The following is a 15,317-nucleotide window of genomic DNA, read 5'->3' on the forward strand; positions in this document are numbered from 1 at the left end:
AGAGTCTCAGATTTAGAGGGGCATTATTTCAGCCCTCATCTAGGTTCATTTAGCTTCTCTTACTTTCATAAAGTCTGGATCAGGTGAATTAATTCTTATAAGATTCTAACCTCTTCCTAGAAGCTTCATTATTTTAATGCCCATGGTAGTGACATTTCGTCTTAGAGGAGTTTAACTTTTAATTTCTCAGCTATGCATGTCTTACAGATGGATAAAATGGAAAGAAGTGACAGGAATTGGTTTGTCTCTTGGAGACAGGAATCTGCTGTTCTATTTTAGTAAGTTCCTATGATTCCCATAGGGTGAACATCTCACATTTTGTAGCCCTAATAGTTATTATACTTAATGTTGTATATGATGATTTAACTAATTTTTAGGGGTGATTTTGATTGTGCAAGTTTTATGGATTATTTAGAATGGACTCTTGGTGTTTACTGCAGTTAGAATCTGAAGTCAGTGTATAAAGGCAAAGAATCACTCTTAAAAGTTCTCTAGCTCATAAAAGACAATATAAAATCTTTTATGTACACACACACACACACACGCTCACTCCTGAACATTAATTCGTATGCACATTTAAATTGGAGAGTCACTAAGCTGAAGTAAAGTCTTCTCTAAGAAAAAAGTATACAGGTGTATGTATGTTCACCTCATTCAGCTTTAAAAATGGTGGATAGGTGGAGAGTTCTGTTTCTTCTCTGTTAGTTTTACTTCATTCTGTTTTAATATAAGCTACTTAAGTCTTAATACTAATTTTAGTTTATTGTGAGGATTATAGGAACTTACTGAGTTTCATTTTTCTTTAGGGTAAGTTCTGAAGTTAGTTGGTTAAATTCTAAGCTTAGCCATTAAAAAGATTTGTGATGCAACCTGCTGAGTTATTTTCTATTGTCTGTGAGGCCTTTTTGTGTGGCTGCATTGAAATCCTTCTTTTTTTCATAAATACTTTTAATATAACTATTTAGTTTAACTTGTTTGTCTCCACATTCAAGTTTGCCAGACCAGCCATTTTATAGGTGGGCCAACCTGATGGCAGTAGTCTTGTTCCTTGTGTAGACATCATAGAAGTAAACCTTGAGTCATAAAAACCTAATTCAATCTTATCTTTCCCTGCTAACAAAGAAAAACACTGATGAAGATAAATAGAACAATTTATTAAGTAATTTGTAACTTTAAAAAGATTCATATTCTTGGTTAACTTCTTTCTTTTTTTTTTTTTTTTTTTTTTGTTAACTTCTTTAAGCAGTTAGTATTAAATATAACATACAGAGAGTGGATGTGCTAGGAACCTGAAGATGTAGGAAACATAGTCCTTACCTTCAAAAAGATCACAGTCTGGAGGCACCTGGGTGGCTCAGTCAGTTAAGTGTCTGACTCTTGGTTTCAGCTCAGGTCACGATCTCAGGGTTATAAGATTGAGCTCTGAGTCAAACCCCTGTAACAGACTCTGCACTCAGCGCTGAGGCTGCTTGAGATTCTCTCCCTCTCCCTCTCCTTGCATGTTCTCTCTCTCTCTCTCTCTCAAATAAGTAAAATCAAAATCTTAAAAAAAAAAATCACAGTCTGGAAGTAAAATCTGCCTATTTTTACAAAGCAATTTAGATGAGAAATTAGGTTCAAGATGGTTTGAGTAGAAAAGGCTTCATGAACATCATACTTTGATAGATACAGTTGAGCTAGGAAAAAATTGGTGAAAATATTTCACAAGAAGGAAAGGGAAATGAGTAAATTTCAGGTGCATGAGAGCCATGTTGACATTGAGTTTAGTGTTCTTGCTAGAAGAACAATAAGAGGTGAAATTTGAAGGCTAGAGCTGAACCTCAACATTTCTACAACATTTCATTGCATGTTAGCCTTTTTGAGCCTGAGTTTACTCATCTATTGAATGGCATAATAATAATGCCTATCTTTTCTCTTAACTCCTCTGAACCCCATAGCCAGTCATATCTAAATTCTACAACTATAGTTCCTTTGTTTTTAATCCAAGCAGAGGCCTTCCTAAGTAGGGGCATGAGTCATCAGAGAACCAGTACCGTATTCTCCTTACACTCTCGCTGTTCCAGCATCATCATGGAGAGAACAGGAGAACAAATGCATCCTCCGTAATGTCACCAATATCCTTCATGCCCTTGTCTTGGAAATTGACCCTTCCATCTCAGTCTTGATGATATTTTCTGATTGGCAGAGCTACACCAGTGTCTCCATCTGTATGGCCACACATATGTTCTGGATCCCATTCCTTTCAATCTTTTCAGAAATACGGTGCCATCTACTGCTATTCAGCATAGTACTAAAAGTCCTAGCCTCAGCAATCAGCCAACAAAAAGAAATAAAAGGCATTCACATTGGCAAAGAAGAAGTCAAAACTCTCCCTCTTCGCAGATGACATGATACTCTACATAGAAAACCCAAAAGACTCCACCCCAAGATTGCTAGAACTCATACAGCAATTTGGCAGCATGGCAGGATACAAAATCAATGCCCAGAAGTCAGTGGCATTTCTATACAATAACAGTGAGACTGAAGAAAGAGAAATTAAGGCGTCAATCCCATTTACAATTGCACCCAAAAGCATAAGATACCTAGGAATAAACCTCACCAAAGAGGTAAAGGATCTATACCCTAAAAACTGCAGAACGCTTCTGAAAGAAATTGAGGAAGACACAAAGAGATGGAAAAATATTCCATGCTCATGGATTGGCAGAATTAATATTGTGAAAATGTCAATGTTACCCAGGGCAATTTACATGTTTAATGCAATCCCTATCAAAATACCATGGACTTTCTTCAGAGAGTTGGAACAAATTATTTTAAGATTTGTGTGGAATCAGAAAAAACCCCGAATAGCCAGGGGAATATTTAAAAAGAAAACCATATCTGGGGGCATCACAATGCCAGATTTCAGGTTGTACTACAAAGCTGTGGTCATCAAGACAGTGTGGTACTGGCACAAAAACAGACACACAGATCAATGGAACAGAATAGAGAATCCAGAAGTGGACCCTCAACTTTATGATCAACTAATATTCGACAAAGCAGGAAAGACTATCCACTGGAAGAAAAAACAGTCTCTTCAATAAATGGTGCTGGGAAAATTGGACATCCACATGCAGAAGAATGAAACTAGGCCACTCTCTTACATCACACAAATATAAACTCAAAATGGATGAAAGATCTTAATGTGAGACAAGATTCCATCAAAATCCTAGAGGAGAACACAGGCAACACCCTTTTTTAACTTGGCTACAGCAACTTCTTGCAAGATACATCCATGAAGGCAAGAGAAACAAAAGCAAAAATGAACTTTTGGGACTTCATCAAGATAAGAAGCTTTTGCACAGCAAAAGAAACAGTCAACCAAACTAAAAGACAACCTACAGAATGAGAGAAGATATTAGCAAATGACATATCAAATAAAGGGCCAGTATCCAAGATCTATAAAGAACTTATGAAACTCAACAGCAAAGAAACAATCCAATCATGAAATGGGCAAAAGCCATGAAGAGAAATCTCACAGAGGAAGACATAGACATGGCCAACAAGCACGTGAGAAAATGCTCCTCATCACTTGCCATCAGTGAAATACAAATCAAAACCACAATGAGATACCACCTCAGACCAGTGAGAATGGGGAAAATTAACAAGGCAGGAAACAACAAATGTTGGAGAGGATGTGGAGAAAGGGGAACCCTCCTGCACTGTTGGTGGGAATGTGACCTGGTGCAGCCACTCTGGAAAACTGTGTGGAGGTTCCTCAAAGAATTAAAAATAGACCTGCCCTATGACCCAGCAATGGCACTGCTGGGGATTTACCCCAAAGATACAGATGCAGTGAAACACCGGGACAGCTGCACCCCGATGTATATAGCAGCAATGTCCACAGTAGCCAAACTGTGGAAGGAGCCTCGGTGTCCAACGAAAGATGAATGGATAAAGAAGATGTGGTCTATGTATACAATGGAATATTACTCAGCCATCAGAAACAACAAATACCCACCATTTGCTTCGATGTGGATAGAACTGGAGGGTATTATGCTGAGTGAAATAAGTGAATCGGAGAAGGACAAACATTTTATGGTCTCATTCATTTGGGGAATATAAAAAATAGTGAAAGGGAGTAAAGGGGAAAGGAGAAAAAAATGAGTGGGAAATACCAGAAAGGGAGACAGAACATGAGAGACTCCTAACTCTGGGAAACGAGCTAGGGGTGGTGGAAAGGGAGGTGGGCGGGGGATGGGGATGACTGGGTGACAGACTCTGACGGGGGCACTTGATGGGATGAGCACTGGGTGTTATTCTGTATGTTGGCAAATTGAACATCAATAAAAAAAAATATGGTGCCATCTGAAACTTCATTTTTCTTTTTCATTCCCCTGTTCTCCCCCTTCTTCTTTATATTGTATCCTTTCTGTTAGTAGGTCAATAGGTTCATGGGATGCCTGGGTGGCTCAGCAGTTGAGTGTCTGCTTTCAGCTCAGGGCCGCATGATCCTGGCGTCCTGGGATCAAGTTCCGCATTGGACTTCCCTGCAGGGAGCCTGTTTCTCCCTCTGCCTGTGTCTCTGCCTCTGTGTGTGTGTCTCTCATGAATAAATAAATAATATCTTTAAAAAATGTTCATGTTGTTTTTGTGTTATATATACTATACCATGTTATATGTTATATATAATCTATCCTGCCTTTACCATTTTTCTCTATCAATTTCCTCCCTTCTTTGCTAAATTTCTCTTAAGAAGTACTGACATCTACTTAACCTATTTCTAAAATCATATCCTACTTACACCTCAGCTCATTCCAATCTAGCTTCTACCCCCCATTACTACTTGAGTGGTTTCTTTGATATTTCTGAAGCATTCACTCACCAGTTTTTTAAAAACCCTTTGGCTTCTTCAGTGTGTTCTCTTCATTTTCTATCTGTGTCTGGCTATTTCTTCTCTGAATGGCTTCCCCTTAGATCAGGGACCAAGGGAATGATATTTACTCTTACCACTTCTATTCAGGATTGTATGGAACTTGTAGTGAATAGGGGCAAGAAAAGGAATTCAGAGGCATTCAAATTGGAAACGAAGAAATGAAACTGATTGTATACGTGGAAAATCTCAAAGAATCCACAAAAAAGGCTCCTAAGACTAATAAATGAGCTTAGTACAAAACTATTATATAAAAAATTTAATTGTATTTCTATATTTTAGCAATGAACAACTGAAAATTTAAAAATAACGTTTTAACAGCACCCAGAATATTAATACCTAAGAAAAAGTTGAACAAAATTTTGCAAGGCTTGTATATTGGAAACTATAAAAGATTACGCATTATGTGATATCACTTACATAACATTTTACTTACATGAAAAAAATTTATAGTGGTGGAAACATAGCTGTCAGGGGTAAGGTTGGCAAGAGAGTGTGATTATATAAACGGATAGCATGAAGGATTTTCTTTGGTGAGATGAAACACTTCTGATTGTGCTAGAGTTTACACTAATAGATGTATGTGATAAATTCACAGAGAACTATACACAAAGTACATTTAAAACTGGTAATATCTGAATAATGTCTATAGTTTGTTTAATCGTATTGTACCAATGTCAGTTTCCTTGTTTGTTAACAGTAGTGTATGTACCAATGTCAACTTTCTCATTTTGATAATTGTGCTGTGGTTATGTCAGATGCTCTCATTTGAGTGAAGCTGGGTAAAGGATAGCCAGGATCTCCGTATTATTTTTGTAACTTCTGTGTGATTCTAAAATTATTTCAAAGTAAAACATTTAAAAAAAAAAAGACACTTAAGAAAATGGAAATGGAAAAGCAAGCCACAGACTTGAAAAAAATACTTGCTTAACAGCTGATAAAGAATGTTAAGATATGCTAGTAGACAAATACAATATATTTGTATTGTACAAATATATTTGTACAAATACAGAATATATAAATAAGTACTTAAAAATCATATTTTTAAATGGGCACAAGTGTTAATTAGCTACTTCATCAAAAAATGTAGCATATAAGTCCATGAAAAAATGCTCAGCATCATTAATTATTAGGAAACGCAGATGTAAACCACTAGTATACATAAAATTAAATGGCAGTCACAAGAATGTGGAGCAAGTAGTACTCTCTTACTTCGCTGCCAGGAATAAAAAAGGTATGGCCACTTTGGAAAACAGTTTGGCTGTTTCTTACAAAAGTAAGCATAGGACTCAGCATCCCCCTCCTAAGTATTTACCAAAGATGTATGGGGGGGGGGTGTGTGAATATTTATACTAGTGTCATTTATAATACACTTCCAGACTAACAACAATCCAAATGTCCAAATGGTACATCCACACGATAGAATACCATTTGGTAGTAAAAAGGGGATGCAGCACAGATGAATCTTAAATGCATTAAGGCAGTGGCACCTGGCTGGCTCATTCTGTGGAACAGATAACTCCTGATCTTGGGGTTGTGAGTCTGAGCCCCACATTGTAGAATATTATTTTAAAACTTAAAATCTTAAAAATAAAAAAAAAAAAAGCAGCATTAGGGCAAATGAAAGAAGCCAGACATACAAATTACATAATGCTGTGATTTCATTTATATGAAGATCTAGGAAAGATACAGCTAAGCACTTCATTGGTTGCTAGGGGTGGGTGGGAAGTAGAGGGCAGGGTTTGACCCATACACAAACATTTTGTGGTAATGGAATAATCTACACCATGGTTTGGGTCCTGGTTATAGGATTGTGTACTTTCATCAAACTGATCAAATTGGACAGTTAAAGTTGGTGAATTTACTTTGCATGTAATATTTGTTCTGCCTAGAAAGCTCCCTTCTCTTCATGCCTGATTAACTCATATGCAGTGTTCAGATCTTGCTCAAACATCACAACATCAAGGGAATTTTTTCCTGAGCCCAGACTAGCATAGTCTTGTCTCTTTTAGCATCCTGCCCTATCTCTTCACTGCTCTTATGACAGCCATATTGATACACAGGCAGATACTAAGCAACATAAGGTCTCTTTATCTGTCTTAACTACAAGCTTTCTTAAGGGGCAGATAGATGCTGATAACTGTTGTGTTTATTGTACCCAGCATAGAGTTTGATTCAGGTATGTCAATATTGTCAGCTGAGAGTGAGTAGAGTTTTCTATTTCCTGTTTGTGGGAGTGGCAGCTGTGGCTTTTGTGGAGGGTATCACTGTCTGGGCCTACCTACTTAACTCTGGTACTTTACCTGCCATACCTGCTCTGTTCCTGGGGAGTTGTATTAGCTATCATCACTCAGCTGCTGCCACAACTTAATGGAGACTTCTGTGTGTGTACCTTGGGCACTCCTGATCCCGGGCCATTCTGTTCTGGGAACAGAGAGAAGCCTTTCCTTACTATTTGGAGGCTCTGTGCTACCCCTCTGACCATATGTGCACATTACCAGAGACCATTATTACAGTCTCCGGGCCCTAGACAGACCCTGTTTCCAGGATAAGTCTGTAGAATATTTGATGAGGGACCTGGCACCCAACACCACTTCTCTTCCTCCTTTCACTTCTCTTTCTCCTTTTTTTCCTCCTCTGGTAGACAAGAGGGAATTCAGGTTACGTTAGGAAATTGGTCTGGGTAACCAGTACTTGTATTTGTCTACTAGCATATCTTAAGTGTTTAAATCGTTACCAGACTTTTTTCTTTAAGCCTCTGGTCTGTCTGCTTAGGTGGAATTAATGACATTTGTCATTTCAGACACTTCTTTTTGGAGTAATACACAACTGGTTTAGTTACTGATTTTGGAAATGTTTCTCTGGTCCTGCTTTACTGTATCCAAATTATCTGACTTCTCAGTTGCTTTCAATTTACTGATCTAGTTTTATAAAGATTATAGTATTTGGACTTTTTTGTTTAGTTTCTATTTATTTTTAATACGATCGTATCTAAGAATTCATTATTTTTTATTTTGTCTCTTATCTGGATTAGTACAGTAGCTTACTAGTGTTCTAATTCTTATTCCCCCTCCTCTTGTAATGTAGTCTCTCCAAGTAGCATCCAGGGAACTGGTCAGGGACTTCTTGCTTTCCACTTTCCAGTGCCTTCCATCCTACTCTAAGAATTCAACTGTTAGAATCCAGTTCATGAACTTCTACATAATCTGGCCCTAGGGCCCAACATAGTGCCTGAAACAGGTTAGGCACTTAGTATTTGTTAAATTGATTTCTTTGCATTCTAAGGGTTATCAGAATTTTGTTTTTGTTTCTGTTAGCATTGTCTTAAAACCTATACATGCATGCACATGGACAGTAATTCTTAGACCTCACTGGTTTCTTGGTTCATTGTGGGATGTGGGGAGTGGTTTGGAGCTGTCTTGTTTGCATTTTGGAATAGACCACTTTTGTCTAGTAAGAATGGGTAATAAGTTTGTCGATAAATACAACTCCAATAGGTGGAAAAAGACTTCCTTGGCTTGTAATCAGCATGTGGTAAAGAGCTGTGGCCAGAACTTAGATTGTGCTTTTGAGGCCCCACACAATTCAGAACAGTATTGTTTTATTTCACATCCTAATATACTAAATGCTTTTTTCTATATATTTTCTTATTTTTAACTTTATTTTATATCTTACTTTATCTTATATTTTCTACCTTGCTTCTCATCCTTTCAACCTCAACATCTACATTATACCTGGATGTTGCTGGTGGGGGTCAGGAGCTCTGTTACGGTGACAGCATAACAGAGATCTGCTCTGTGTTTGTTAGGTAGGGGTGACACATGCTAACTAGGCTTACTAGCTTGCCAGTTGATTTCTTCCATGCCATGCTAAATGAGATTGTGAATTAGTTTTGAATAAAAGTTTATCAATTTCTCACAAAAATTAAGGTTTCAGTATTTTATAATAAATACATAAAAAGGACTGGTTTTAAATTTTAAACTATGGAAGTGACCTTAAAGGCATGTTTAGTTATAATTATTTGCTTTTTTTTGTTTGCTTTATAATTTTCCAGTAAGTTAAGACACTAGTGACTTGTAACGGAGAAACTTAGCCTTTGTAAAAATTTTGTTCTGTTTTTAACTCTCAATCATCTCCTTAAGTATAGCAGATGCTAACCAACCTCCAGTATTCTTTTCTTTCTAATTGTGTTTTAATGAAGCAGCTCCTTTAACATGGTATAGCAATCTGTGTTACTATTAGTGAACAGAGTAAGGACTTGAATTTTAAGCTTAAATTCATTTTGTTAACATCACATTTTGTTCCATTTTGCAGCTTCTTGGTGAATATTTGGATGAAGCCATTAAATTAATTGTTTGCCATCATGAGCAGAAGCAAGCGTGACAGCAATTTTTATAGTGTAGAGATTGGAGATTCCACATTTACAGTCTTGAAACGATATCAGAATTTAAAACCTATAGGCTCAGGAGCTCAAGGAATAGTATGGTAAGTTTTTACTTCCAAAAATTAGGCAAAGAATCATTAACTGCCATCTTTTCTCCTCTTATATTTATCTGAGTAAATATTTAACTTGCCTCAAAAAAATTAAGATAAAACTTAATAAAGTTTAAATTAAAGCTATAACATAGTAAATTGTTTTGTTCTGGGGTTGATGGTCTTTATTATTCATTAAACACAACTTTATAAATCAGCACTGCCATCTTTAAGTATAAATTATGATTAAATACTTGGTCATAAGCCATGTAAAGACAGATATCTATATCAGGAAAGGATAAGTGGCATGCTTGTTAATTCCATGTATACATCTATTCCCATAGCTAGTTGTTTAATAAGAAGCTTCTCTTAATCATAACTTTCACATTATAATGAAACTCTGGAATTTCAGAAATCTTATTTTGTACTGGGGGATGAAGTGAGCTCATACCTCATGTATGTGTTTCAGAATTCATATGTGTCTTTGAAATTGATTTACTGGCTAATTTCTACAAAACGCCCAGGCTTTATATATAGAGCAACATAATTTTTTTTTTAGACTTATTTATTTGAGAAAGAGAGAGCACACGTGCAGGGGAAGGGGCAGAGGGAGAGAATCTCAAGCAGACTCCCTGCTGAGTGTGGAGCTTAATGCACCCTAAGATCATGACCCGAGCTGAAGCCAAGAGTTGGATGCTCGACTGACTGAGCCACCCAAGTGCCCCAACATAATTCTTTATAAAATATAAGGGTAGAACACTTTTTGGACAGTTCTGCTAATGATTTTTAGATCACTGAATAAGCATAATAAGCTAGTGTTTTGAGGAATTCTAAGCCTCACTCAAACATAATTATATCTTTATTACCTCTTCTTGAACCAAATTTATTTCAGAATTCTTTCTAAAAAATCATAAGTATTTATGACCCTGCAGGTCTCTCAGGTTTAGAATAACTCTTGCACATGTACATAGAGACAAACATAGGAGTATTCTTTGCAATACCATTTATAGTAGTAAAAATTGGTAATACCAGCAAGTCTGTCCATGAGAATAAAACAATGTGATATATTTATGTAGTGAAGTACTATACAACATTTATTTATTTATTTATTTATTTATTTATTTATTTATTAAATTTTTGATAGTCACACACAGAGAGAGAGAGGCGCAGAGACATAGGCAGAGGGAGAAGCAGGCTCCATGCACCGGGAGCCCGACGTGGGATTCGATCCCGGGTCTCCAGGATCGCGCCCTGGGCCAAAGGCAGGCACCAAACCGCTGCGCCACCCAGGGATCCCACTATACAACATTTAGAATGAACTGGAGCGATGTTTCAACAAGAACAATCTTAGAAATACAGTATTGAGTTTAAAAGGAAGATACAAAATATATATACATTATTATACCATTTATATAGAGATTAAAATATGCAAAATAAGACCATATGCTTATGCATGCATACATATGTAGGAAAGTATAAAAACCATTAATAAACAGCAAACTCAGAATAATGCTTACCTCTGAAAATAGAGATAGGGAGGAGACTTTACCTGTGATAATATATTAATTTTTTAAAAATTCAGCATTTGGGGTACCTGAGTGACTCAGTCAGTTAAGCGTCCAACTCTTGATCTCAGTTCAGGTCTTGAGCTCAGGATCCTGAGTTTTGAGTCCTGTGTTGGACTCCACACTGGGTATGTAGCCTACTTTAAAAAAAATTACCAATTATGGTAAAATACTAAAATCTAACAGATTTCTGTAATGGAAACAGTAGCATTTAGTCTCTTTCTGTTCTCTTGAAGTAACTTATAATACCAGAAATTATAGAATTTGGGTAATTTTATAAAGTATTAGCTGGCTGGTTGTCATTTTAACTAAGCACATTTAACCAACCACAAATTAAATTTAAAGAAAATAATGTGGTACAGTCAATACAGGAAGGATTCTGAAAGTCAGCTCATGGTTCAGATTCTAGTTTCATAATGTATTAACTTTGTGACTCATGGCAAGTTAATACTTCTAAGCCAGTTTTCTCACCTAATTTACATGGTTGTTGTAAGAAATATAGTACTTATAAACTTCTTAATAGTGTTTAAAAATGTTATTTGTGGGGCGCCTGAGTGTCTCCAGTGGTTAAGTGTCTGCTTCAGCTTAGATCATGCTCTCAGAGTCCTGGGATTGATCCCTGCTCAGTGAGGAGTCTGCTTCTCTCTCTCCCTCTGCCCCCCCCCCCCCCCCCCCCGTCTGTGTGTGTGTGCACGCATACACTCTTTCATGCTCTCTCTCTCTCAAATAATTAAAAAAATAAATTAATTAAAAAAAATGTTTTTTTTTTTTTTTCTGGGAGTGCCTGGGGTGGCACAATTGGTTAAACCTCTGACTCTTGGTTTCAGCTCAGGTCATGATCTCCAGGTCGTGAGATTGACCCCTGTATCAGGCTCCACCCTCAGCGTGGAGTCGGCTTTAAGTTTCTCTCTCCCTTTGTCCCTTTCCCGTGCATGTTTGCACACTCTCTTTGTCTTTCTCTAAAATAAATAATTAAAAAAATAAATAAAAAACCTACTCTGTGTTACTTACCATCAGAATCAACTAAATAACTTAATTGTTTTTTAAATGCATTAATTTGGACCCCAGTGATAGTAAGATTCATAGAGGTCTGGATTGGGGTCTCTAATTTGTGCACATTCAAGTATCAACATTAGAAATCTAACTTCCTTGGATACAAAGTGCAGCCTTCTCAGATACTGTTGAACCTTTAGAGTTTGCAATACTACTTTGGTTTAACAGATAAAATGAATTTAATGCTTAAAAATAAAACATACTTGGGATCCCTGGGTGGCGCAGCGGTTTGGCGCCTGCCTTTGGCCCAGGGCGCGATCCTGGAGACCCGGGATCGAATCCCACGTCGGGCTCCTGGTGCATGGAGCCTGCTTCTCCCTCTGCCTATGTCTCTGCCAATCTCTCTCTCTCTGTGTGTGTGACTATCATAAATAAATAAAAATTAAAAAAAAAAATTTATAAAAAAAAAAATAAAACATACTTGATCTGAAACAGTCAAAACTTCTATTTTTTATGACTCCTAAAGTTTTTTTTTAATTGAGGAGAACATATCTGTAAATATGACATTTTCTAACTCAGAGTTATATTTATGTCTTTTTTACTATCTCTATGTATGTGTGTGTATACATATATACGTACACACACACACATATATAGGAAATAGTTATGGCATATATATTATGCATAGATGTGTTCCTTTATGGCAGAGTACCAATTTCTTAATACATACTTCTTCACTACATTTGAAATAGTGAGATAGCTAGAGAACAAACTCAAGTTTTCAGTTAGAGAATAGTTTTAATCAACAATGTATCAAACTTTCCAAATATATAAACAGAAGTCTTATAGTATGTTAGGTAGTCCAGTATGAAAAGCGATAACCTCACGTCAGTCTTTTGGTCACAGCTTTGTTTTTAACTTTCTGACTCACTTTAGGCAAATCAATCAGGCAATTAATTTAGGCAGTTAATTAGTGACTTCAATGATTTGTAGTCTCTTTCAGTCATAATATTCTACAATTTTAAGATACTTTATTTGTGCTTTACTTTCTCTGATCTTTCATTTACAAAACATGGTGTTTTGTCAGTGGGATATGGTAGAAAATATGAAGAGTAATGATGTTGGATGAAGAGGAGGATGAGGATGATGTTATATGTCACAGAATTATAGATGTTATAACATCTATAATTAACATTAACAGCAATGAAGCAGCTTGTAATGTCCTGAAATCTAGCATTTATATTTGTAAACTTGATTTTTTAATTCCTCCCAAAACAAAGTTTAAATACTTTTATATTGTAAAATAATCTTTTGCATACCTTTATATATGCATATATGTATTCTTATATATGTATTCTTTTCTCTCTCTGTATTCATTTTGTTGTGTCCAAGGAAGATGGAAATGATCTGCTTATGTAGAATTCTTCAGAAAGTATCTTGGGTAGAATTTATGACTACATGTATTCTTTAGGATTCTTTAGGATAGGCTTAAAGCTATCTATTAGACCTGAATACTCATTAAACATTTGTGCATTGAGTGCTAACTGTATGCTAGGTGGAATTTGGAGGACACCCAACAAACAAGCAGTCTCTGTCTTCACAATCCATTGTTCCTTTGAATATAATAGCATTTTAAGAAACAGTTAATGCTATACATGTTAGAATATTCTATACAGTGTTAGAATATGCTATAATAGGTGTTCAAGAAACATGTTGAATATCAAAGACTGGAAATTGACACAGTTGGATTCTATCTTTGGAGAAAGTTAAGGAATCTGCATGAATGTTTCATAAATTCAGTTTTGCAGATTTAAAATTTTTGTTTGTTTTTGAATTTCTTGTTACAGTGCAGCTTATGATGCCATTCTTGAAAGAAATGTTGCAATCAAGAAACTAAGCCGGCCATTTCAGAATCAGACTCATGCTAAACGGGCTTACAGAGAGCTAGTTCTTATGAAATGTGTTAATCACAAAAATGTAAGTGAATGTTTTAGAAAATGTCTTAGGTATAGATTATATCAGGATTTGTTCAGGAATATATAACAAATACTTTAAAAATATTGAGATGCTATAAATTATTCTAGATTGGAACATTATTGGGATATATAGCATAGGGTAAATTTTTTCTCAACTTTATTGAGTTACATCAAAAGAAAAACAGCTTCTGAAATTTAGATTGTATACAAATTTTCTGATATTTAATTTGCAAAAGGAGTTTTAAAAGAGGTAGGTGTTTTCGAAGAACTTTATTTAGGCTTGATCTCATCTTCTGCTTTTTGTTTTCTGTCAGGCTGACATTTTAGAAAACTGTAGCCTTAGCACAGAGATGAAATTGTTTTCGTTTACTTTAACACTGGAATTTTATTTAATAATATTTGATATAAAATTCAAATCATTTCTCCCTACTCCACTCCCACTTTTTTAAGTGATGCTTATACTCAACTGGTCAATTTAGGTTGAAGATAGTGATTTTATAAAGCAGTTTAGCAAAAACTTCAAAAAATATTTAAATGAAATTAGGAAAACATTCCTAATTCTTTTTCCTGATGATTATAACAACTTAAACATATAACTTTCACTCATTTTGAGGAGAAATAAACTTTTTAAAACTTATTTTAAGCATATTTTTGTGATTATTTTAATGGAATGATTTCTCTCAGCTGAGAGGAAAAAACTAGAAGTGAATTGAAAAGGGGACGGTTTTATGAAGTACTAAACTGAAAGCATCTGACTGGAGATGTCTTGTGTTTGTCCAAAGGAACTTATAAAATACAAGCTCAGAGCTTTCTAATTGCAGATAACACAGTTTACCACATTTTGAGAGCTAACTATGCAAGCCTGTGTGTGCTAGAGTTACTAGATGAGTCACTGAGGGGAAAAATTCATGGAAGTTAATTGTGAGGCTCCTTATTTGGGGGAACATACATGTTATTTTTAAGATAAATACATAGTGAAATATTAAATATGACAAAGCAGTAGAAGTTTGATTGTCAACTTGTGGTGTATAAAAAATAAGTCCTCAGATTTCAGGAGAGAAAGGATTGCATGAGCTTTCATAAAATGGGAGGGCTTTTAGGAAAAGGTGGCTGTAGACTATAATTCTTAAAAATGGGGTAAAAATTGAATTGTTGAAGGAAAAGGGCCTCCCAGAGAGAAAGAACAGCATTTAAGAAGAGATACAGATTAAAGTCTGTGACAGGGAAGTTGTGTCAACCATTCTTGTTCTAGATGGGGACCAGCCATGTTGCTTGTCAGGGTTTTGCTGGTGGCCTTCTGCCCTCAGATGGAGCTGCTCATCCCTCCTTGTAGCCCATTTCATGGTGATGATAGTGGTGATATTGCCTTAGTTTTGTGGTGGGGGCATAGCTAGTGACTCC

At 36.0% G+C, this 15,317-nt stretch overlaps 1 protein-coding gene across 9 annotated transcripts in view; it reads left to right on the forward strand.

Moving 5' to 3' along the window:
- The window catches only part of MAPK8 (mitogen-activated protein kinase 8), a 119,836-nt gene that overhangs the window by 68,346 nt on the left and 36,173 nt on the right, over nt 1-15,317 (forward strand). For 8 of the 9 annotated variants that reach the window (XR_005380344.1, XM_038578014.1, XM_038578015.1 and 5 more), the window contains 2 exons: nt 9,224-9,394; nt 13,788-13,917. The exons of the other annotated variant lie outside the window; for it this stretch is intronic. Coding sequence is in view for 7 of the 8 variants with exons in the window: in XM_038578014.1 (XP_038433942.1) it covers nt 9,273-9,394; nt 13,788-13,917 (252 nt within the window). In the remaining variant the exon portion in view is untranslated. The remainder of the gene's footprint in view (nt 1-9,223; nt 9,395-13,787; nt 13,918-15,317) is intronic. 9 annotated transcript variants of the gene reach the window in all.

This window comes from Canis lupus, chromosome 28 (assembly GCF_011100685.1).
Source record: "Canis lupus familiaris isolate Mischka breed German Shepherd chromosome 28, alternate assembly UU_Cfam_GSD_1.0, whole genome shotgun sequence".
Classification (NCBI taxonomy): Eukaryota; Metazoa; Chordata; class Mammalia; order Carnivora; family Canidae; genus Canis; species Canis lupus.